The sequence below is a fragment of the Ranitomeya imitator genome, chromosome 5 (genome assembly GCF_032444005.1).
Source record: "Ranitomeya imitator isolate aRanImi1 chromosome 5, aRanImi1.pri, whole genome shotgun sequence".
In the NCBI taxonomy this organism is placed as follows: domain Eukaryota; kingdom Metazoa; phylum Chordata; class Amphibia; order Anura; family Dendrobatidae; genus Ranitomeya; species Ranitomeya imitator.
Genome location: NC_091286.1, coordinates 570,690,070 through 570,715,641, shown reverse-complemented (window position 1 = coordinate 570,715,641; position 25,572 = coordinate 570,690,070). Strand labels below are relative to the sequence as shown.

At 43.2% G+C, this 25,572-nt stretch overlaps 1 protein-coding gene across 2 annotated transcripts in view; it reads left to right on the top strand.

Moving 5' to 3' along the window:
* LOC138638471 (glypican-5-like) overlaps window positions 1-20,491 on the top strand; it is a 494,253-nt gene extending 473,762 nt beyond the window's left edge. For both annotated transcript variants that reach the window (XM_069727800.1, XM_069727801.1), the window contains one exon: window positions 17,759-20,491. In XM_069727800.1, the coding sequence (XP_069583901.1) occupies window positions 17,759-17,967 (209 nt within the window). In that variant the 3' untranslated portion in view covers window positions 17,968-20,491. The remainder of the gene's footprint in view (window positions 1-17,758) is intronic.
* The last annotated feature ends 5,081 nt before the right edge of the window (window positions 20,492-25,572 follow it).

Below are 25,572 nucleotides of genomic sequence, written 5' to 3'. Positions count from 1 at the left end.
CATTCTTGCCCCATAGCTGTGCCATATAGTGCTCTGCACCGTTCATTCTTGCCCCATAACTGTGCCATATAGTGCTTTGCACAGTTCATTCTTTCCCCATAGCTGTGCCTTATAGTGCTCTGCACCGTTCATTCTTGCCCCATAGGTGTGCCATATAGTTTTCTGCACGGTTCATTTTTGTCCCATAGCTGTGCCATATAGTGCTCTGCACCGTTCATTCTTGCCCCATAGCTGTGCCATATAGTGCTCTGCACCATTCATTTTTGCCCCATAGCTGTGCCATATAGTGCTCTGCACCATTCATTTTTGCCCCATAGCTGTGCCATATAGTGCTCTGCACCATTCATTCTTGCCCCATAGCTGTGCCATATAGTGCTCTGCACCGTTCATTCTTGCCCCATAGCTGTGCCATATAGTGCTCTGCACAGTTCATTCTTGCCCCATAGCTGTGCCTTATAGTGCTCTGCACCGTTCATTCTTGCCCCATAGCTGTGCCATATAGTGCTCTGCACCGTTCATTCTTGCCCCATAGCTGTGCCATATAGTGCTCTGCACCGTTCATTCTTGCCCCATAGTTGTGCCATATAGCGCTCTGCACCGTTCATTCTTGCCCCATAACTGTGCCATATAGCGCTCTGCACCGTTCATTCTTGCCCCATAGTTGTGCCATATAACGCTCTGCACCGTTCATTCTTGCCCCATAGCTGTGCCATATAGTGCTCTGCACCGTTCATTATTGCCCCATAACTGTGCCATATAGTGCTCTGCACCGTTCATTCTTGCCCCATAGCTGTGCCATATAGTGCTCTGTACTGTTCATTCTTGCCCCATAGCTGTGCCATATAGTGCTCTGCACCATTCATTCTTGCCCCATCGCTGTGCCATATAGTGCTCTGCACCGTTCATTCTTGCCCCATAGCTGTGCCATATAGTGCTCTGCACCGTTCATTCTTGCCCCATAACTGTGCCATATAGTGCTCTGCACAGTTCATTCTTGCCCCATAGCTGTGCCTTATAGTGCTCTGCACCGTTCATTCTTGCCCCATAGCTGTGCCATATAGTGCTCTGCACGGTTCATTTTTGCCCCATAGCTGTGCCATATAGTGCTCTGCACCGTTCATTCTTGCCCCATAGCTGTGCCATATAGTGCTCTGCACCATTCATTATTGCCCCATAGATGTGCCATATAGTGCTCTGCAACGTTCATTATTGCCCCATAGATGTACCATAGAAAGGTGTGCCATATAGTGCTCTGCACCGTTCATTATTGCCCCATAGCTGTGACATATAGTGCTCTGCACAGTTCATTATTGCCCCATAGCTGTGCCATATAGTGCTCTGCACCGTTCATTATTGCCCCATAGCTGTGCCATATAGTGCTCTGCACCGTTCATTCTTGCCCCATAGCTGTGCCATATAGTGCTCTGCATCGTTCATTCTTGCCCCATAACTGTGCCATATAGTGCTCTGCACCGTTCATTATTGCCCCATAGCTGTGCCATATAGTGCTCTGCACCGTTCATTCTTGCCCCATAGCTGTGCCATATAGTGCTCTGCACCGTTCATTATTGCCCCATAGCTGTGCCATATAGTGCTCTGCACCGTTCATTCTTGCCCCATAGCTGTGACATATAGTGCTCTGCACAGTTCATTATTGCCCCATAGCTGTGCCATATAGTGCTCTGCACCGTTCATTATTGCCCCATAGCTGTGCCATATAGTGCTCTGCACCATTCATTATTGCCCCATAGCTGTGCCATATAGTGCTCTGCACCGTTCATTCTTGCCCCATAACTGTGCCATATAGCGCTCTGCACCGTTCATTCTTGCCCCATAGTTGTGCCATATAGTGCTCTGCACCATTCATTGTTGCCCCATAGCTGTGCCATATAACCCTCTGCACCGTTCATTCTTGCCCCATAGCTGTGCCATATAGTGCTCTGCACCGTTCATTATTGCCCCATAACTGTGCCATATAGTGCACTGCACCGTTCATTCTTGCCCCATAGCTGTGCCATATAGTGCTCTGTACCGTTCATTCTTGCTCCATAGCTGTGCCATATAGTGCTCTGCACCATTCATTCTTGCCCCATAGCTGTGCCATATAGTGCTCTGCACCGTTCATTCTTGCCCCATAGCTGTGCCATATAGTGCTCTGCACCGTTCATTCTTGCCCCATAGCTGTGCCATATAGTGCTCTGCACTGTTCATTCTTGCCCCATAGCTGTGCCATATAGTGCTCTGCACCGTTCATTCTTGCCCCATAGCTGTGCCATGTAGTGCTCTGCACCGTTCATTCTTGCCCCATAACTGTGCCATATAGTGCTTTGCACAGTTCATTCTTGCCCCATAGCTGTGCCTTATAGTGCTCTGCACCGTTCATTCTTGCCCCATAGGTGTGCCATATAGTTTTCTGCACGGTTCATTTTTGTCCCATAGCTGTGCCATATAGTGCTCTGCACCGTTCATTCTTGCCCCATAGCTGTGCCATATAGTGCTCTGCACCATTCATTTTTGCCCCATAGCTGTGCCATATAGTGCTCTGCACCATTCATTTTTGCCCCATAGCTGTGCCATATAGTGCTCTGCACCGTTCATTCTTGCCCCATAGCTGTGCCATATAGTGCTCTGCACCGTTCATTCTTGCCCCATAGCTGTGCCATATAGTGCTCTGCACAGTTCATTCTTGCCCCATAGCTGTGCCTTATAGTGCTCTGCACCGTTCATTCTTGCCCCATAGCTGTGCCATATAGTGCTCTGCACGGTTCATTTTTGCCCCATAGCTGTGCCATATAGTGCTCTGCACCGTTCATTCTTGCCCCATAGCTGTGCCATATAGTGCTCTGCACCATTCATTATTGCCCCATAGATGTGCCATATAGTGCTCTGCAACGTTCATTATTGCCCCATAGATGTACCATAGAAAGGTGTGCCATATAGTGCTCTGCACCGTTCATTATTGCCCCATAGCTGTGACATATAGTGCTCTGCACAGTTCATTATTGCCCCATAGCTGTGCCATATAGTGCTCTGCACCGTTCATTATTGCCCCATAGCTGTGCCATATAGTGCTCTGCACCGTTCATTCTTGCCCCATAGCTGTGCCATATAGTGCTCTGCATCGTTCATTCTTGCCCCATAACTGTGCCATATAGTGCTCTGCACCGTTCATTATTGCCCCATAGCTGTGCCATATAGTGCTCTGCACCGTTCATTCTTGCCCCATAGCTGTGCCATATAGTGCTCTGCACCGTTCATTATTGCCCCATAGCTGTGCCATATAGTGCTCTGCACCGTTCATTCTTGCCCCATAGCTGTGACATATAGTGCTCTGCACAGTTCATTATTGCCCCATAGCTGTGCCATATAGTGCTCTGCACCGTTCATTATTGCCCCATAGCTGTGCCATATAGTGCTCTGCACCATTCATTATTGCCCCATAGCTGTGCCATATAGTGCTCTGCACCGTTCATTCTTGCCCCATAACTGTGCCATATAGCGCTCTGCACCGTTCATTCTTGCCCCATAGTTGTGCCATATAGTGCTCTGCACCATTCATTGTTGCCCCATAGCTGTGCCATATAGTGCTCTGTACTGTTCATTCTTGCCCCATAGCTGTGCCATATAGTGCTCTGTACTGTTCATTCTTGCCCCATAGTTGTGCCATATAGTGCTCTGTACTGTTCATTCTTGCCCCATAGCTGTGCCATATAGTGCTCTGCACCATTCATTCTTGCCCCATCGCTGTGCCATATAGTGCTCTGCACCGTTCATTCTTGCCCCATAGCTGTGCCATATAGTGCTCTGCACCGTTCATTCTTGCCCCATAACTGTGCCATATAGTGCTCTGCACAGTTCATTCTTGCCCCATAGCTGTGCCTTATAGTGCTCTGCACCGTTCATTCTTGCCCCATAGCTGTGCCACATAGTGCTCTGCACGGTTCATTTTTGCCCCATAGCTGTGCCATATAGTGCTCTGCACCGTTCATTCTTGCCCCATAGCTGTGCCATATAGTGCTCTGCACCGTTCATTTTTGCCCCATAGCTGTGCCATATAGTGCTCTGCACCGTTCATTCTTGCCCCATAGCTGTGCCATATAGTGCTCTGCACCGTTTATTCTTGCCCCATAACTGTGCCATATAGTGCTCTGCACCGTTCATTCTTGCCCCATAGCTGTGCCATATAGTGCTCTGCACCGTTCATTCTTGCCCCATAGCTGTGCCATATAGTGCTCTGCACTGTTCATTCTTGCCCCATAGCTGTGCCATATAGTGCTCTGCACCGTTCATTCTTGCCCCATAGCTGTGCCATATAGTGCTCTGCACCGTTCATTCTTGCCCCATAGCTGTGCCATATAGTGCTCTGCACAGTTCATTCTTGCCCCATAGCTGTGCCTTATAGTGCTCTGCACCATTCATTCTTGCCCCATAGCTGTGCCATATAGTGCTCTGCACCGTTCATTTTTGCCCCATAGCTGTGCCATATAGTGCTCTGCACCGTTCATTCTTGCCCCATAGCTGTGCCATATAGTGCTCTGCACCGTTCATTTTTGCCCCATAGCTGTGCCATATAGTGCTCTGCACCGTTCATTCTTGCCCCATAGCTGTGCCATATAGTGCTCTGCACCGTTCATTTTTGCCCCATAGATGCTCCATATAAAGCTGTGCCATTGCTGCTGCTGCTGCAATAATAAAAAAAAATGCCATACTCGCCTCTCTTGCTTGCAGCTCCCAGCGTCCGGTCCCGGCGTCTCTCCGCTCTGACTGATCATGCAGAGGGCGGCGCGTACACTATATGCGTCATCGCGCCCTCTGACCTGAACAGTCACTGCAAGAGGATGCGAAGACAGAGCGGCGCCCGGCGTGTGGAACGCGGACAGGTGAATATAAAATACTCACCTAGTCCCGGCGCTCCTGACGCTGCCCCTGCCTGTCACACTGTCTTCGGGTGCCGCAGCTCTTCCTGTCAGCAGTCACTGGCACTGCTCAGAGGAATGAATATGTGGCTCCACCCCTATGGGAGTGGAGTCCATATTCATTTCTCTAATGAGCGGTCCCACGTGACCCCTGAACAGGGGAAGAGCTGCGGCACCCGGAGACAGTGTGACAGGCAGGGGCAGCGTCAGGATCGCCGGGACTAGGTGAGTATGCCTCAGCGCCCTCTCCCCCTCACCCGCCGACCCCACCGCCGACCGTGACTCGAGTATAAGCCGAGAGGGGTACTTTCAGCCCAAAAATTTGGGCTGAAAATCTCGGCTTATACTCGAGTATATACGGTAGTTTTCTAGGTGATTCTAATTAAAGGAAAACTACTTAAAAGTGATGTTCCACATTATTAAGAAGGCCAAAGGTTTCAAGCAATATGGGAAATAAAAAGGATCTCTCTGCTGCTGAAAAGCGTTAAATAATGCAATGCCTTGGACAAGGTATGAAAAATTAGATACTTCACAAAAACTTTGTGATCATCATACTGTGAAGAGATTTGTGACTTAAACAGAGCACAGACAGAGTTCATGCAGATAAAGGCATAATGAGGAAGGTTTCTGCCAGACAAATTCATTGGATTAAGAGAGCAGCTGCCAAAATACCATTAGAAAGCAGCAAACAGTTATTTGAAGCTGCTGGTGCCTCTGGAGTCCCTCGAACCTCAAGGTGTATGATCCTTCAAAGGCTTGCTGTGTTGCATAAACCTACTATTCGGCCACCCCTAAACAGTGTTCATGAGCAGAAACAGTTGCAGTGGGCCCAGACATACATGAAGACTAATGTTCAAACAGTCTTGTTTACTGATGAGTGTCGAGCAACTCTGGATGGTCCAGATGGATGGTGTAGTGGATGGTTGGTGGATTGCCACCATGTCGCAACAAGGCTGCGACGTCAGCAAGGAGGTAGAGGAGTCATGTTTTGGGTGGGAATCATGGGGAAACAGCTGGTAGGGCCCTTTAAGGTTCCTGAAGATGTGAAAATGACCTCTGTAAAGTAAATAGCATTTCTGACTGACAACTTTCTTCCATGGTCTAAAAGCAGAAACGTGCCTTCAGGAGCAAAATCATCTTCATGCATGACAATGCCCCATCTCATGCTGCAAATAATACCTCTGAGTCATTGGCTGCTATGGCATAAATGGACATAAACTCATGGTGCGGCCACCATCTTCCCCTGACCTCAACCATATGGAGAACCTTTGGAGTATCATCAAGCACAAGATCTATGAGGGTGGGAGGCAGTTCACGTCAAAACAGCGGCTCTGGCAGGCTATTCTGACTTCATGCAAAGGCGTACAAGCAGAAACTCTCCAAAAACTCAAGAATGCAAGAATTGTGAAGGTGATATCAAAGAAGGGGTCCTATGTAATGTAATTTGGCCTGTTAGGATGTTTTGGAGTTAAATAGTTTTTTTGTTCACTGAATGTGACCTCATAATGCTGCAATTCCACAAATGAGCATTTTCAGTTCTTTAAAACATATCAAATGTTTAGAAATTCTACTGTGCCTAATAATTTGGAACAGTGCAATTTGATTTTTATTCATTTTGGAGATTATACTGTTATCATTGGGAGGTTTCTTCAATAAAATTCAATGTATACTATAACGGGTGATGACTTTTATTGACTGTCATTTGCACCGACCATTTAGGAAAATCCGAGAAAAATGTCATCTGCATAATAATTTGGAACATAGTATAGTAAACCTGCTGCCAAGCACATTCATGAGCTCTGTATAACCCCACCCCAACCAGTGATTTGGCAGATTTCTGTGTACACTGTGCATAGACAAAAAGCAGCCATTCAATGGTGGCAGAGGTTATACAGAGCTCAGGATTCAGAGAACTGGTAGATCTGCAGTAGATAAAACTATGATTTTATCAAAACCAAAGCAAGCAGCCCAGTAAGTGATGTATGGCTGGAATCAGGGTCTCTGCCCTTACATCATGCTGCTCTAAGACGGGGTAGAAAAAACTTAGTGATAGATTCCCTTTAAGGAAACTTCAGTATGAAAATTTCTAGAACAAATACAATCTCTGTTCTGAATGAATTAGAAAATTTGCAGAGGGACATGATGTATCTGTTTAGGTCTTGTTCACACCGTGCAGTATTACTATAGAAAAAGTGAAGCTGGACACAGCACTAATAGTCCGAAAGTCACAAAATCCAGTCATGCACATTAGATGGCTGTCGGCCGAACAATGATTCATTCAGCTGACAGACATCTTAGGCCACTCTCCCATACACTGGAGCACTTGTTCGTCTGAGCACTTCTGTGTTTACAACCCATGGCACTGTAGTTACTAATCTACCTGGACGTAGATGGCTGAGAAAAATTGATGAAAGGTTGCAACGCAGGATAGACCAGATGGTGGAAAAGCAGCCCCAATCAAGTTCCAAAGAAATTCAATCAGTCCTGCGAACTATTTGTCGACATTTTAATGAAATGAAACGCAATGGCAAGAGAACCCCACTGCTGACACACAGAAACAAAAAAGCTAGACTGCAGTTTGCCAAAATCTATGTGAGTGAGCCAAAATCCATCTGGCAAAGTGTTCTGTCAACAGATGAGACCAAGATAGAGTTTTTTGGTAAAGCATATTATGAAAATGTTTACCGAAAACTGAAAGAAGCTTTCAAAGAAAAGAACACAGTACCTGCAGTAAAATATGGTGGAGAATCAAAGATGTTTTGGACTGTGTGCAAGACATCATGAAATGTGAAGATTACCAAGGATTTTGGGTCGAAATGTAGTACCCAAAAGAAGAGCAAAAGGAATAAATAAAAGGAGGAGACTTAAAGAAAATGAAAAGAAATCGGTTTCCTTTTATTTCTTTTCATTTTCTTTAAGTCTCCTCCTTTTATTTATTCTTTTTGCTCTTCTTTAATACAATCTTTTTTGTCTTTTAGGTCACTTCATAATATTCCTCTCCTATTATGATACTTCCTTTTTTTAGCTCCAGCGATGAAGACCGCCCCTTGCACCACCTCCTTTCTTCCTTTGTTTGCGTTCCACAAAGCGTCTCACAGAGCACTTCCGGTCTAACGGGGATTCTGATGACGCACTTCCGGTCCTACGCATCACAGGAATACTTCACAGCAGAGCGCCGGAGAGACAGGCGCACATGACACCTCAGAAGGGGACGGCATATTTGCGTTCCACAAGCGTTCCAAGGACGCTACAGACGTCATCTCTGGCACCCTATTTCCGGTCTAGTCACTATAAATGCACGCACTCGTACACAGTGCGCTTATGGCGCCTTTTCTCCGGTCTTTACCTGCTATCTGCTGCGCTATATTTAGGGAATTGTGACACATTGCTGGTGAGTTTTCTCTTTAGCATCACATATAATCGCCCCTCACATCTAGGAGCGGTATTAGACTCCTTTAGACTCTATTTAATGTATTTAAACTCTTTGTTATGGTGATGTTTTTGTAAGATCTCCTATTATTGTTTACAGATGACAGCCTGAATTATTATCTCTACCATTCTTTTGGTAAGGTTTTTGTCTGCTTTTTTTCTATTTATGTTCTCGAGGAGGAGAATTTTATTCATTTTAATGGATAAACAAGATTCAATTCCAGTGGGTTCTGCCAAAACCTCATGCACAATTATGTAGTTGAGAATTGTTGTACCATGTATTCTAATGAGATATGACTTTGGAGATAGTCACAGACATTTTTTGTACTATATATTATTCATTTTTTCCTTTTTTGATAATGTACAGCTATTGTCATAATGATTTATATCATGATGTCTACATAATAGGACTTTGATTTTGTTACATTGTAATATCTGTTTAGTTTTCTTTTGTACGTTCCAGTCTGATGAAGGTCAGTGTGATGACCGAAACGTCACATTATTTTTCTGGAGTATATATTTTCTTCAATAAAAAATATTTCTGAACAAGCATTGAAATTTTCGAGTGCCAGAACAATTTTTTGTGCTATGGTGCATAAACCTACTATTCGGCCACCCCTAAACAGTGTTCATGAGCAGAAACGGTTGCAGTGGGCCCAGACATACATGAAGACTAATTTTCAAACAGACTTGTTTACTGATGAGTGTCGAGCAACCCTGGATGGTCCAGATGGATGGAGTAGTGGATGGTTGGTGGTTGGCCACCATGTCCCAACAAGGCTGCGACGTCAGCAATGAGGTGGAGGAGTCATGTTTTGGGCAGGAATCATGGGGAAACAGCTGGTGGGGCCCTTTAAGGTTCCTGAAGGTGTCAATGACCGCTACAAAGTATATAGAGTTTCTGACTGACAACTTTCTTCCATGGTCTAAAAAGCAGAAACGTGCCTTCAGGATCAAAATCATCTTCATGCATGACAATGCACCATCTCATGCTGCAAAGAATACCTCTGAGTCATTGGCTGCTATGGGCATAAAAGGAGATAAATTCATGGTGTGGCCACCATCTTCTCTTGACCTCAACCCTATAGAGAACCTTGGGAGTATCATCAAGCAAAAGATCTATGAGGATGGGAGGCCATTCACATCAAAACATCGGTTCTGGGAGGCTATTCTGACTTCATGCAAAGAAATACAAGCAGAAACTCTCCAAAAACTCACAAGTTCAATGGATGCAAGAATTGTGAAGGTGATATCAAAGAAGGGGTCCTATGTTAACATGTAACTTGGCCTGTTAGGAGGTTTTGGAGTTAAATAGCTTTTTTGTTCAGTGAATGTGACCTCCTAATGCTGCAAATTCCACAAATGAGCATTTTCAGTTCTTTAAAACATATAAAATGTTTAGAAATTCTATTGTGCCTAATAATTTGGAACAGTGCATTGTGAGTTTCTATTCATTTTGGAGATTATGCTGTTATCATTGGGAGGTTTCTTCAATAAAATTCGATGTATAATCTAACGGGTAATGACTTTTATTAGACTGACTGTCATTTGCACCGACCATTTGGGAAAATACAAGGTGTAGTTAAAGTCTTGATATCACAGAAGCAGACAATGTGCTGATATTGTGACCGACTGTTAGTCTGAGGCTACGAGAGGCTGGCTGAGGATAGAGGTGGTTTGCAGTGCTCTCTGATGGCCGCCCTTAAAGCCGGGTGGGCGGCGTATACCCTCAGCCTGGGTGGGGTTAGCTCTTATAGAGGCAGCTTAAGCTCTGGAAGAAATGTTAAAGGGAACCTGTCACCCCCAAAATCGATGGTGAGGTAAGCTCACCGTCATCAGGGGCTTATCTACAGCATTCTGTAATGCTGTAGATAAGCCCCCGATGTAACCTGAAAGAGGAGAAAAAGAGGTTAGATTATACTCACCCAGGGGCAGTCCCGCTGCCATCCGGTCAAATGGGTGTCTCAGGTCCGCTCCGGCGCCTCGTATCTTCATTCCATGACGTCCTCTTCTGGTCTTCACGCCGCGGCTCCGGCGCAGGCGTACTTTGTCTGTCCTGTTGAGGGCAGAGCAAAGTACTGCAGTGCGCAGGTGCTGGGCCTTTCTGACCTGTCCGGCACTTACGCACTGCAGTACTTTGCTCTGCCCTCAACAGGGCAGACAAAGTACGCCTGCGCCGGAGCCGTGGCTGAAGATCAGAAGAGGACGTCATGGAATGAAGATGGGAGGCGCTGTTCCGGACCTGAGACACCCATCGGAGCAGGACCGCCCCTGGGTGAGTATAATCTAACCTCTTTTTCTCCTCTTTTAGGTAACATCGGGGGCTTATCTACAGCATTACAGAATGCTGTAGATAAGTCCCTGATGACGGTGAGCTTACCTCACCATCGATTTTGGGGGTGACAGGTTCCCTTTAAAAGGGTGAGCAGTGCTACGCATAAAAGGAATGTCTCATCAGAAAATTACCTATTGTTAAAATAAGTTTTAAACATTTTGTCAATTGTTTTCAAATAACAATCTGTGTTAAAAAATATAGAATTCTTGAAACAGAAGACTTTTCAGAAGTCTCATTATCATCAGTGACAGGTACCTCTCTACACAGCTAATAAAACAAGATAAACCATTCACAATAGGTGATATCACATTTTTTCCTAAAACAATATCCTGAATAAAGAATGAGATGTAAATACCTTCCAAGAGAAACTTCTCCCAATGATCCAGAACCAATTTGGTGATGAACAATGCTTTTTACAGCTCGGTGAAGAAAACATTGAAATTTTGGGTCTGTGACCAGCAAGCTCAATCCCTTGAGAACTTGTGGGCAATCCTCAAAAGGAGAACAAACAAAAACACAAAAATTGTGATAATCTCCAACCACTGATTAGACAGGAATGTGCTGTCATCAGTCAGGATTTGGTCCAGAAGCGGATATCGTTCAGGGCGAAGGGCAGAAGTCCTGAAAAATAAGGGTCAACACTGTAAATATTGGGTAGTTGCATTGATCTGATATACTTGTCGATAAAATTATAACAATCGGATCAAATGTTTATAATTGTACCATATAAGTGAAAAGCAAAATTTAGCACCAGGATGCAGATCTTTTAATAGGAAGGTCCATATAAGATCCTGATGATTCTTTTGGGGGAGGGGTGAAACCAAGATGACTGGTGAGAGCACAGCAGATGAGGCTATAAAGGTATCTGCTGTGGAGCATGACAGTGATGGAGCGGCACACACTGGTGTCTGTCACCGCACTGACGCTTTCTCTGGAATTTATTCCTAATTAGCCTTAATGGCAGTCTGAAAGGTTTCCATTTCTCTTCCCGGATTTCAGAATGCAAATATTATCCCCAAGATGCAGTGTGCATCCTAATCACTCCAGGGCTTTGGAGCCATTACTACAATAAATACATACTTATTCGACTAATATGCCATTTCATTATGTTTTACCTTAAGTGCGATGCATTAACAGACCATTCAACACTCTCACAATCTACACAGTGTAAAGAGGTAGGAGGTAAAGCTTCGTTATTATTCCCACCGAGGGCTTTACGTGAACATTCAGAGGGAACTCTGCTCGGGCAAGTTATTTTAAGTTACGGTAATTGTCCAATCACACTTATTATAAAGGCTCATCTTAACCACCGTCAGATTATCATGTACTAAATGCTGGGACGAGATCCTACAGTATCCCGGTGGGAAAGGTCTTTTTTACGTGAAGTGCGAGTTCAATCTTATGTACCGTAATGTCCAGAACATATTGTAGGGATACTATAAGGAAGAGGTCTACCATTGGGAAATTAGTGGTCAAACGCCCATGATCAGGAGATCAGGAGGCGACGGGAACAGCTTGGTTAATACATCTTATTGACCCAAATCAAGTGTATATGTGCATATATTATAGGGGTTAGTAAAAGGCTTGTCACCATTAGAGGGGTTGTCTCATGGTGTCTTCAGGAGTGATGACTGATTGATGAGCCCTGGGCCGAGGTACGCACTCCAGCAGAGCAGCATTGGAGGAGCGCAGGTCTGAGGCTGAAGGATCCAGCTATATATAGCAAAGAGCTTGTAAATGCGGTGCTCCTTGCCTAAGAGACCAGCCACCTCTGATAGACTGCGGTAACCTTACCAGTTGTAAACTATGGAATTAAAAATCCTCTCTACTCTTGAGAATGGAGAAGATTTTGAATAAGCCGTAAATAGCAGGTCACTGCCCGCCTGACTTTGGTTAGTATCAGAGTGGACAGATGCTACTCTCCCTATTAAAAAGTGTCACTCATCTTCTGTTCTACCCTTTTCTAGAAGTCAGGCCTCTTTATAATTCTTCCGCTCATGAGGTCTACCCATGCATACTATAAACTTATTCTGAGTACCAGAACAACTGCAAACATTGAGTTAGAGGGAAAGAGAGTCCAAAATGCCAAACTTTAGACTGCTTTCCTTTGGTGTCAGTATTTTTTATCTGGACACAATAGTGTAATCCATCAGTACATAATACCAACAGTACAGAGCTTCAGCGATATAAAGACGCCTTTACACTGGATCCATTGTATGGAATATCAGTGATATATTCAGTGGCTATTTGACTCCTCAATCCCAAAAATGGAAAAGTGTGATCGTAACGGGGCTGTGCCACCAACAATAGTGTATTTTCATCAACAGATCTTGGAATAAAAATAAACTCCACAATGGGACCTAAGCTGATTCTTTTTTTGAGGTAAAATATTCTTTAAAAACCGGCAGTGAAATGTTTTACCTCATAAAAAGAATCAGCTGTGATCCTGTGCTATCCTCCAGTCTGAGAGATTGATGATAAACTTTGAACCTTTTTAAATCCAAACAAATAGATATATACTGTATGTATATATATATATATATATACAGTGGGGCAAAAAAGTATTTAGTCAGTCAGCAATAGTGCAAGTTCCACCACTTAAAAAGATGAGAGGCGTCTGTAATTTACATCATAGGTAGACCTCAACTATGGGAGACAAACTGAGAAAAAAAAATCCAGAAAATCACATTGTCTGTTTTTTTAACATTTTATTTGCATATTATGGTGGAAAATAAGTATTTGGTCAGAAACAAAATTTCATCTCAATACTTTGTAATATATCCTTTGTTGGCAATGACAGAGGTCAAACGTTTTCTGTAAGTCTTCACAAGGTTGCCACACACTGTTGTTGGTATGTTGGTCCATTCCTCCAGGCAGATCTCCTCTAGAGCAGTGATGTTTTTGGCTTTTCGCTTGGCAACACGGACTTTCAACTCCCTCCAAAGGTTTTCTATAGGGTTGAGATCTGGAGACTGGCTAGGCCACTCCAGGACCTTGAAATGCTTCTTACGAAGCCACTCCTTCGTTGCCCTGGCGGTGTGCTTTGGATCATTGTCATGTTAAAAGACCCAGCCACGTTTCATCTTCAATGCCCTTGCTGATGGAAGGAGGATTGCACTCAAAATCTCACGATACATGGCCCCATTCATTCTTTCATGTACCCGGATCAGTCGTCCTGGCCCCTTTACAGAGAAACAGCCCCAAAGCATGATGTTTCCACCACCATGCTTTACAGTAGGTATGGTGTTTGATGGATGCAACTCAGTATTCTTTTTCCTCCAAACACGACAAGTTGTGTTTCTACCAAACAGTTCCAGTTTGGTTTCATCAGACCATAGGACATTCTCCCAAAACTCCTCTGGATCATCCAAATGCTCTCTAGCAAACTTCAGACGGGCCCGGACATGTACTGGCTTAAGCAGTGGGACACGTCTGACACTGCAGGATCTGAGTCCATGGTGGCGTAGTGTGTTACTTATGGTAGGCCTTGTTACATTGGTCCCAGCTCTCTGCAGTTCATTCACTAGGTCCCCCCGTGTGGTTCTGGGATTTTTGCTCACCGTTCTTGTGATCATTCTGACCCCACGGGGTGGGATTTTGCGTGGAGCCCCAGATCGAGGGAGATTATCAGTGGTCTTGTATGTCTTCCATTTTCTAATTATTGCTCCCACTGTTGATTTCTTCACTCCAAGCTGGTTGGCTATTGCAGATTCAGTCTTCCCAGCCTGGTGCAGGGCTACAATTTTGTTTCTGGTGTCCTTTGACAGCTCTTTGGTCTTCACCATAGTGGAGTTTGGAGTCAGACTGTTTGAGGGTGTGCACAGGTGTCTTTTTATACTGATAACAAGTTTAAACAGGTGCCATTACTACAGGTAATGAGTGGAGGAAAGAGGAGACTCTTAAAGAAGAAGTTACAGGTCTGTGAGAGCCAGAAATCTTGATTGTTTGTTTCTGACCAAATACTTATTTTCCACCATAATATGCAAATAAAATGTTAAAAAAACAGACAATGTGATTTTCTGGATTTTTTTTCTCAGTTTGTCTCCCATAGTTGAGGTCTACCTATGATGTAAATTACAGACGCCTCTCATCTTTTTAAGTGGTGGAACTTGCACTATTGCTGACTGACTAAATACTTTTTTGCCCCACTGTATATATATATATATATATATATATATATATATATATATATATATATGTTTAAAAAATGATGCTGTTGTGAAGTAAAATGTTATTTATCTACTTTATTTGGTATAAGTATCTGGTTTAAGGGCATTATAATCTAAAGTTTGAAAATTGCATTTTCATAAATATGCGCAAATTATATCTACCTAAACTTACCACTAATATGAAGTATAATATGTCACGACGATATAACAGTCTCAGAATCACTGGGATACATTGAAGCGTTCCAGAGTTATTACCACATAAAGTGACACAGGTCAGAATTTAAAAAATTGGCCTGGTCAGGAAGGAGAAAACAGGCTGGGAGTTAAAGGGGTTAAGTCTCGGTTCACAGATGAGAGTTGGCTATGGGAGCTTTCTATGTAAAAATAAGATTAAACCTGCCTGCACATCATGGCAGACGTTTGTGAGTTGTTTTCCCTGTTTCTAATAAGACTTTTCGAATTTTAAAGAAGTGGTCCCCAAAATGTGTTATTCTGCACTTTGCAAATTTCTGGTATTCTACCTCATCCAAATGTTTCACTTTAACATGCACTCTTAGACAACCCCTTTAAGCAAGAACAGTCTCATGAGATTAAAGGGAGCCAGTTATGTAAAAAAAACACTATTAACCTGCAGATATTAGTTTAAAAGGGTTGTCCGTTCCAAATCAATAGATCTACAGTCACTCTATGTGACTGCCGACTTATGAATCCACGTCAGGACAGACTGTGTGCTGCGGGGTTTGTCAGTTTCAGACCCAGGACCGGAGGGTATGTATGAGTTATACATACTCCCGGCAGTGGGCGTGGCCTCTCTCTCCATACACTTGTATGGAGCGAGACCGCACCCTCTAATTGGCCATGCCCACTGGCCGGCTGCGTCACTAGATGGGGCACAGCCTCGCTCAATGCAAATGTATGGAGAGCGAGGCCACCCGCACTCGACGGAAGTATGTGCAACTCATACATACCCTCTGGTCCTGGGTCTGAAACCGGCGAATCCCCGCAGGGCACTGTGTGTGTGTTGGGTGATTCATAAGTCTGCAGTCACACAGAGTAAGGGTATGAGCACGCGTCAGGATTTCTTGCAGAAATTTCCTGAAGAAAACCGGAAATTTTCTACAAGAAATCCGCTTTTTTTTTTTGCGTTTTTTCCCGGTTTTTTTTGCGGTTTTCTTAGCATTTTGCAAGCGTAATTAGCTTGCAGAATGCTAAAGTTTTCCAAGCGATCTGTATCATCGCTTGGAAAACTGACTGACAGGTTGGTCACACTTGTCAAACATAGTGCCTAAGCAGCATCAATAGTAAAGGATATCATGTTAAAAATAATAAAAAAAATTTTAAAAATGGTTATACTCACCCTCTGCAGACAGACGATCTCCTCAGCGGCGTCCGTTCCTATAGATGGTGCGCGCAGGACCTTCGATGACGTCGCGGTCACGTAAGCGGTCACATGAGCGGTCGCGCGATAAATCACAGGACCGCGACGTCATCGCAGGTCCTTCACACAGACCATCTGTAGGAACGGAATCGGCAGCGTGCACCGCTGAGAGGCGGGAAGACATCAAGGGTGAGTATATCACTATTTTCTATTTTAATTCTTTTTTTTTTACCAGTTATATGGTGCCCAGTCCGTGGAGGAGAGTCTCCTCTCCTCCACCCTGGGTACCAACTGCACATAATCTGCTTACTTCCCACATGGTGTGCACAGCCCCATGCGTAAAGTAAGCGGATCAATGCATTCCTAGGTGTGCGGAGTCACCGCAATTCCGCAAATTTAATGAACATGTTGCTTTTTTTTCCGCGATGCGATTTTTTCGCGGAAAAAAATGCAACATTTGCACAAAAAATGCGGAATACATTGTAAATAATAGGAGGCATATGTAAGCGTTTTTATCACATTTTTATAGCAAAAAAACGCGAAAAAAACGCGAAAAATACTGTACGTGTGCACATGGCCTAACTGCAGACTTATTGATTTGGACCGGACAGCCCCTTTAATCTGCAGGTTAATAGTGTTCCATACGGCTGCAACACTGAAAGCCCGGCTGCCAGGAGAAAATGAACTTTCATATATAGATGTGCGGCTTTCAGTCACTGCTCTGTACATAGTGAATGACGACTGTAACCACATCCCCATCACTGACTGACAGCCAGCTCAGCACTGAAGCACTATAGAGCTGGCTGTCAGTTTGTGCCGAGATGTTGTTACAGCCACTGCTCACAGTGTACTGAGCGGTGACTGAAATCGTGCTGGAGCACCTCTATGACTGACAGCCAGCTCAGCACTGAAGCACTATAGAGCTGGCTGTCAGTTTGTGCCGAGATGTTGTTACAGCCACTACTCACAGTGTACTGAGCGGTGACTGAAATCGTGCTGGGGCACCTCTATGACTGACAGCCAGCTCAGCATTGAAGCACTATAGAGCCTGATGTCAGTTAGTGCCGAGGTGTTGTTACAGCCACTGCTCACAATGTACTGAGCGGTGACTGAAATCGTGCTGGGGCACCTCTATGACTGACAGCCAGCTCAGCATTGAAGCACTATAGAGCCTGATGTCAGTTAGTGCCGAGGTGTTGTTACAGCCACTGCTCACAATGTACTGAGCGGTGACTGAATTCGTGCTTGAGTACCACTAGATATTGGGATAGGATCTTGGAGATGAATGCCCCTTTAACATGATAGGTTCCCCATAATAGCTGTATAAGTCCATCTTCAATATATGAGCTTTTATACTGTTGCCAACTGGATTTTCAGCCCTTCCCCATTTGGACAATCCACGTCCAGCTTGCTTACTATTAAAATCATTTGTTAACCTCTTGATCTGAATTTTTTACAATCAGTTTTTATTTTATTTTTTTGCACTCTTTAAATATAGTGACTTATTTCTTTTCAATATCATTTTTTTCAGAGACAAAAAGACGGACAGACAAAACCGGCATGGTCAACCGAACGATGAAAGATCCTGTCAGTGTAAACCCAAGTGCCACCAGGATACCACCCAAACAAAGGAATTCTTCTAATGCTTCCAGCAGATCACGAGGCTCCTTGGCTTTAATTGTGGCTGCCTTACTCATTACATGCCCGTTTCTATCACATATTTGCAGTGCTACATTTTAACAACCTGCTCCAAAATCCTTTTGAAGCCTTATTCAAGTGAAGTACAACCGTAGGTTTTTGTTTTTTTTTAGGATGAGACGGCATGAACCAAGCACTGAATGACCTTGGATAAGTCAACCCCACCGTTGAGATGGGATGACAGGCTGGCAAGCTAGACGTATGTCTCGGGAACTGTAAGGATCGAGGTGACAGATAATAAACAACTCTCACACCTCAAGCAACATGAAAACAAAGTCTCAGTTATTAAGCCGATTGGGTTCACAAATGTGATTTACGACGTGGAAGTGAAAGTTGGACAAAGTCACGGTGAATGAACGCTCACAGTCCGATACCTAATCTAATAATGTAGAGAAACCTGCCTTGTAATTAAACGGACAGAGTAGAACTGGAATGGTACATTTCTACGCCGTGTGTGTCCGACATATGAGTTTCTATGCACTTTAGAAGCCATTAAGCTTCACATATCTCCGATACCTCTAGAATTCTCCTCTTTGATAATTGTCACTTTTCCTCTCTCCCTTTTAAAACCAGCAAATGCCTGTCCTCATTATTCTTTGTGTTTTTGTATATCAGTTGCCTTCTTTTTTCTATAAGGAACTGACGTGTATATATTTGTCTATTTTACATAGGCGGATAATATCAGCCAACGCAGGGCAAAAGGGCATGGTCAAGCTCAGAAGCGGTATCATAAGGTCCTAAACATGGATAATAAAGTGGCGTAGAAGGACTCATAGGGTGAATCCATAAGTAGGTGGGTTCTGGTGCGGTTCTCCAGAAATAGTAGCAGTATCCTTCTACAACCTGGGTATTGGGCACTAGAAGAGATTTAAAGGGAATCTGTCACCAGGTTTTCTAAGAGCGGCATAATGTAGGAAAAGAGACACTGAATCCAGCGATGTATCACTTAATTTAGTGGGTGCCACAGTTGTGATACAATCAGAGTTTTTAGATGTAGCAGGAAGGAGAGCTCAGAAAGCTGCCCATACCCATACACTATATGTTATTAACAGCTTTCTGTGTACATTGCATATTGACTGTAAGCTGCTAATCAGTGCAGGAGCAGAGAGATGAAGGCTCTCCTCTATTTCCTGTAATCCGTCCCAGCTTCTCTGCTACTAAAGATGGATTACCCTTGACAACAGGCAGCAAGAAGAAAGTTAGTAGCGGGCACTTTGGCATAATTTTACAAGGCTAAGGCAACATAATGTTTTAATAAAGTGATTTGTAAATGAACTAGCCATCACATTATCTATCAAATGAGTTCAAATTTACAGCAAGTACAGAAATCAATCACTGGTGTAAAGTAACACTTCAAGCTTGTTTTTTTCATTATCTTTAGTGGTCACGGTACTTGACCACATGATCAGTAAGTTATGCAGTGGTGGTATAATCTAACTGTATGCCCCATATACATGGACAAAGGTGTTGTAATCAAAAAATGATGTATAATATTGGAAATTTCCCATTTATTCTACCAGAACAGTATGTGTTTGCAACACTAGTTATGGAATACGACTTACAGAATTGTCTACCAATATCAGCAATTTTGCAACTTTTTTCAATTCTTATTAAGTTCAGGGTAATTATTATTTCATGTGAATCTTAGCTGCAAGTTCTGTCTCTTTGCCGACCATTTCCTAGTGAAATTAGAGCCTTGCCACATGCAGCGCCATCAGCCTAAATTCAGTTGTGTACCTGAAATCTCATTATCACCTCAATGATAAAATATTCAAGTAATTATAGTTGGATAGAAATATGTCTGCAAACTCAATAATAGTCCATGAAATGAATTTAGATTGCAATAAAAGGAATAGAGATGGATTTCTGCGACCCGTCACCTCGTATGAAGGGTTTATTCCCTGTTTTGCTATGGAGCCTATTTTAAGTTTATTTCACCCGAGGGTTAATATCCAAGATTTATGCTCCTAAAAATGGGAGATAAATACCTGTCACAGGAAATATTGACTCTTAACCATGTTATGTTGGCCCAAAATCTCCTGTAAGCTGCCTTGACGTTGTTAGGTGGAGGGCACACAGTCTGAACTGGCACATAACTTATCATTTCAAGATGATTTTGCAGCCATCATGCAACACAATCCAACTGATCCCATCTCAACACACTTTGAAATGCTTGATCTGTCTCTGCCAGCGATTGGCTAGACGGGCAATTCTCGCCATTTCCGGTGTATAAACCCTTTCCCATTCCACGTCCGACCTCGTTCAACATTATGATTTTCCTCATCAGCTCCACTGTCGGAAAAACATACATGTTTTTTGTTGCATTTGTTCTGATTAGTAGTGGCTTTAGCCAACAGATAGGTTGTACTCTCTGTTTCTTGGCAGGCCATGTGTTTTGAAAAATCAAAAGAAAGGAAATTTATTGGAAAGGGTTGAGATGGGACCATGAAGTAAGCGTTGGATGGAAATGACCCTTTAAACCCTTTACATGTTCGGCGCTCATCGAGAACGGGTGTAAAAAATGTACTCAAGAGCTGAGCCTGCCTCATTCCTGGCAGCTGATGACTGTGTTAGTCAGTCGATGACACTTCCAAGCTAATGTGAACAGGTGCCAACTAGGAGCAGCTACCTCCATATACAATAAGCAAAAAAAGTTTCACTCTGTAGTGCTGAAGCATGTCAATGAGAAATACATGAATAGCAACACTGCTTCTGAATTCTAGGAAACAATGAGATGCTTAGCACATAATTTGGCCAATTCATGCATGCCCATCAACCAACAACAAGGTGGTCTCAAAACTGATGGGTCCTAACGTGTCTAATGTGGAGACCTCTCTAAGACTGAAGTCTGAATTCCTAGGTAGATGTGACTATCTCTCTTCCAAGTCTAATTTTATGGGTAGGTAGGACCATGTTGCAATTAAAATCCACCACATGCTGAAGGGCGGAGTGCTGTTATTCAGCCATCATCTGCCTGGAACAGCTATGAGTGGGCAGAGTTGCTGCTTTTAACCTGTTATTTACCCCTGTCAATCTCTGATAGCAGCATTTAATACAAGTGTTCCGGAAACATGTTGTTCCAGCCTGTGGCTGGGCTTCATAGGAGACCGTGATTTTTACCATATATTACAGTACTGTTGTATTGTAGCATATAGTATAGACAATCAGACAATCGCAGATTCAAGTTCCTGAAGTAGATTAACAAATAAAGTTTAAAAAAAAAAAAAAATAATAATTTGAATCATCCTTATTCCTCTATTAAAAATAAAAATATAGGAAAATACATATGTTGTATTGCCACCTCCATAAAAATCCAATCTATCAAAGAATATGATTAATGAACTCAATCTGAAGAAAAAAATTAAACTGCCAGATTTGCAGTTTTTCAGTCACTGCAGCTCCGCATAAAATTGTAATAAGAAGCGATCAAAAAGTCATTTGTACCCTAAAATAGTATTAATAAAAACTTTAGCTCACCAGGCAAGAAATAAGCCCACACACTGCTCATGCAATTTTCTTTAACAAATTTCCCCCAAAATTTTTATTGCTTAAATAACAAAAAGATACAAGTTTGTATTGCCATAAATTGTACTGACCTGGAGAATCATGTTACCAGATTATTTTTACCACACAATTAACTTCATAAAAACAAAACCAAAAAAACTATTGTAGAATTGCATTTTTTTGCATTTTCAAAGCACTTGGATTTTTTTCCCATTTTACTCTACATCGCATGGTAAAATGGATAGTGTCATATAAAAGTGCATCTTGTATGGCAAAAACTAAGACCTCATATGGTTATGTCCTCAGAAATATTAAAAAAAAATTAGGACTCTTGTAAGAAGTGGAGGTAAGTAAAAAAAATCGCCCAGTCCTTTAAGGGATTAATGATTGCTCTCTGTCATCTTAAATTGATATCCTCTAGATAACAAAAAAAATCTAAACACAATAGCTGACTGAAATCTGAGTACAGAGATAAATAATGCAGAATTCTTGTAGTGATGGTGGTAAAGAAATTTGCTGCTTATTCTATGGCGATTAATATATAGGGGTCATTGTCTAATAATCACAATACGCCAATATCTACTTTTAACACCAGTGCAAGGACCTCAGCCATGGCCCTCTATATATCACTGATCATCATCAGCATCAAAGATCAGTATTCTTCTATTTCAGTAGTATTAGGCCACGTTAACACCCTCAGTATTTGGTGAGCATTTTACCTTAGTATTTGTAAGCCAAAACCATGAATGGGTGATAAATGCAGGAGTGGTGACTACAGTTGAATGAATTTGTTCGGATTCGGTCACCAAACCTGAATTTGCTATATTCGTGCCATATTTGTACCCTATTCATGTCGCATGTGTGTTTGTTGATCAGTTCCGAACATACCGTATTTTTCAGACTATAAAATGCACCGGACCATACGACACACCTAGGTTTTAGAGGAGAAAATTAGGAAAAAAAGAATTGAAGCCAAAAAATGGTCGATTCTGTACTGTAATATCCCCTATCCTGGTATATATGGTCCCCTCCTCCTCATCCTGATACACATGACCCCTCATTCCTATTCTGGTATACATGGCTCCCTCATCCCTATCCTGGTGTGCATGGCTCCCTCATCCCTATCCTGGTGTGCATGGCTCCCTCATCCCTATCCTGGTGTGCATGGCCCCATCCTTATCTTGGTATGATTGGCACCATCCTAATCCTGGTATGCACGACCCCATCCCAGTCCTGGTATGATTGGCCTCATCACGGTCCTGGTTTGATTGGACCCATCCTTATTCTGATATAATTGCCCCATCCCGTTCCTGGTATGATTTGTCCCATCCTTATTCTGGTATAATTGCCCCCATCCCATTCCTGGTATGATTGGCCATGTACTTTTTCTTTTATAAATGGCAACATCCTGTTCCTGGTACGATTGGTCCCATCCTTTTTCTTTTATAATTGGCCCCCAACCTCACTCCGGGAATGCATGGCCCCATCAGGAAAAATTTTTAAAAAAAATTACACTCACCTTCCTCTGCTCCCTCACAGTTGCAGTGTCCTGCTCCAGTGCCAGCAGCTGCTTAATGCTTGTAAGCATCACATGGCAGGGACAACATGCGCTGCTCACAAGCAGAGCGCAGCTGCCAGAATACTCACCGGGACCATTCATCGCAGAGAGCGGTGAATAATTCCTCTTCAGTAGCGTGCAGTGTTAGAATATTCATTCCTCTTAAGTATCAGCACACGTGACCAGTGGCCGCAGCAGGAAGCAGCTGGCTGACAGTGCACGCTACTGAAGAGGAATGGATACTCACCGCTCTCTGCAATGAACGGTCCCAGTGAGTATTCTGGCAGCTGTGCTCTGCCATGCACTGCGTACAAGCATTAAGCAGCTGCTGGCACCGGAGCAGGACGCTGCGAGGGAGCGCCGTGTAGGTGAGTGTAATGGTTTTTTTTTTTAATCTTTCCTGATGATGCCATGCATACCAGGAGTGGGGTTGGGGGTCAATTATAAAAGAAAAAGGATGGGACCAATCATACCAAGAACAGGATGGGGACATTTATATCAGGATGCCAGAAAAATTAATATGCATTGCCCTCCACGCCCATGGGCATGGAATGCAGTGCATATTCATTTCTCTCTAGCAGCGGGCGCAGGAGTTAGCCGCAGCCGCCGGCTCCAGCCTCCTGTGACCCGATGCTCTGCTAGCCCCCACCACAGCCAGAGCCCATACATCCGGACTATAAGACGCACCCCCCATTTTGGAAGGAAAAAAGTGCATCTTATAGCCCGAAAAATACGGTATTCGGTAATTTCTACTCCCATTGATTCTAATGATGTTCCACTGTGTTCGACGAATATTGCAAAAACAATATTCGCTGCCGATCGTATGCTGAACCGAATCTGAACAAATTCGCTCAGCTCTAGTAGTGACGTGTTTCTATTATTCTTTTCCTCTGACTGTTCCACTCCTGGTCTTGTCTTACAAATACTGAGGTAAAAAACTCACCTAATACTCAAAGTGTGCACAAGGCCTAAGAAAGTTTGTGGATATGTAACGTGGCAGTAGCTGTGGGAGAGTTAATTGTCTTCCACTCTACATGCTACATGGAAACAGGGGTGGTGACTGAGTGTGTGTGGTTGTATTACTGCTCTGGACACCTTCAGGTTCAGCTCTGCCACAGTTTGTGCAGCGCCAGACCCCTTTAAACCCACGATGGGAAGACCAGACAAGTTTGTAAAAATAGAGTCCTTTTTACTGATACTAAAACTTATGTACAGAGTTTCTTCCATTTGCTTCGATGGCTGGCACTGACATCTCTGACAGGACTCTCAGGCTTATATCATCTTCTGAATCCTTCTTAAACATCTTCTGCCAATGAAATTTCTGTTGTCCAAAACTGCCCGATCAGCTGATTGGCTAAATAAGAATCCAGAAAGTGCACACACCAACACATTCACTTGAAACAAATTATAGGGGGAGAAAAAGTAGCAACAAAGTTAAATCTACTAAAACTACCCTTCTTAAACTAATGCCTCAAAAAATAGGGGAGAGAAAGGATGGTGTATAGGGTGCCACGATCCCGTGTGTCCCCCATGCTAATTGCTCTAAAGGGGGCCTATACATTCTTTGTGGTCATGAACGGCGGCACAATACTTGTGGTGAACATTCCAAATGAACATCAGGACAGAGTTGGTAACTCCATCTTCTTGGTACGGGGTCACACGAGTCAATGTGCCTCTCTGTGAGCACTGCAACGTGGTTGAATTCTGACAAAACATTGGAGGGGAGCTCTCGCTAGCTACCAACTTACTGAAGTACCAGAGCCTGGCTGATCCTGCCTTCCATCATGGCCGATCCCGTGAAGGTGGATAACACCCCTGCTTCCTTTAGTCTCTCCAGTACTTACAGTAATTGTACCAGATTTGACTGTTATAAGGAACTACTGACACTAGAATTCTTGCTGATACTTGCTTCCTTTTCTTGTGTTGGCTGCAAAACACAAACCTAGTGATGATAAACTTACTCTGAGAGTGTATTTTCTTGTCTCTCATTCATTAACTAGCTCACTGTCAAGAACTAACATACAGGTCCCTAATATTCCTCCCCAACTCTGGCCCGACCCTACAGTTAACTCTGTCGCCCCTGACTTAACAGGAACTGCAGCCTCCAGGAAGGTGAAACATGTCATAGAATACATTTTGCGCAACATTAAAACAGGGGTCTTCAAAGGGGTGTTACGCCATCATCTAAACCTTTACAGATACACCTCAGCCCATCCAATATATATTGTTCAATCTGGTTGCTGGACAATCCACTCCATTGTGCAAGGATAAGGCTTGTGAGGTATCAAGCAGCTTTGTTCAAAGTGGTGACAAAGGTTTTTCAGTCCAGCAAAGCGAATTAAAACCATATAATTCTTTATTGTGACTTTTTTAAAAAATAGTAGCATGAACAATGAAAAATATCTAATGCGTTTCAAGTCTGGTGACTCTTAATCATAGATTAATCGATTAAGAGACAGCCAGACTCAAAATGCGTCAGATATTTTTCTATGCCCACTCTTCTATTACGTTTTATGACAATGAGCCAATGTGTTATCATCTCCTTAGCTTTAGCTCAATGTTTAGTGTCTTAAAATAGAAACCAA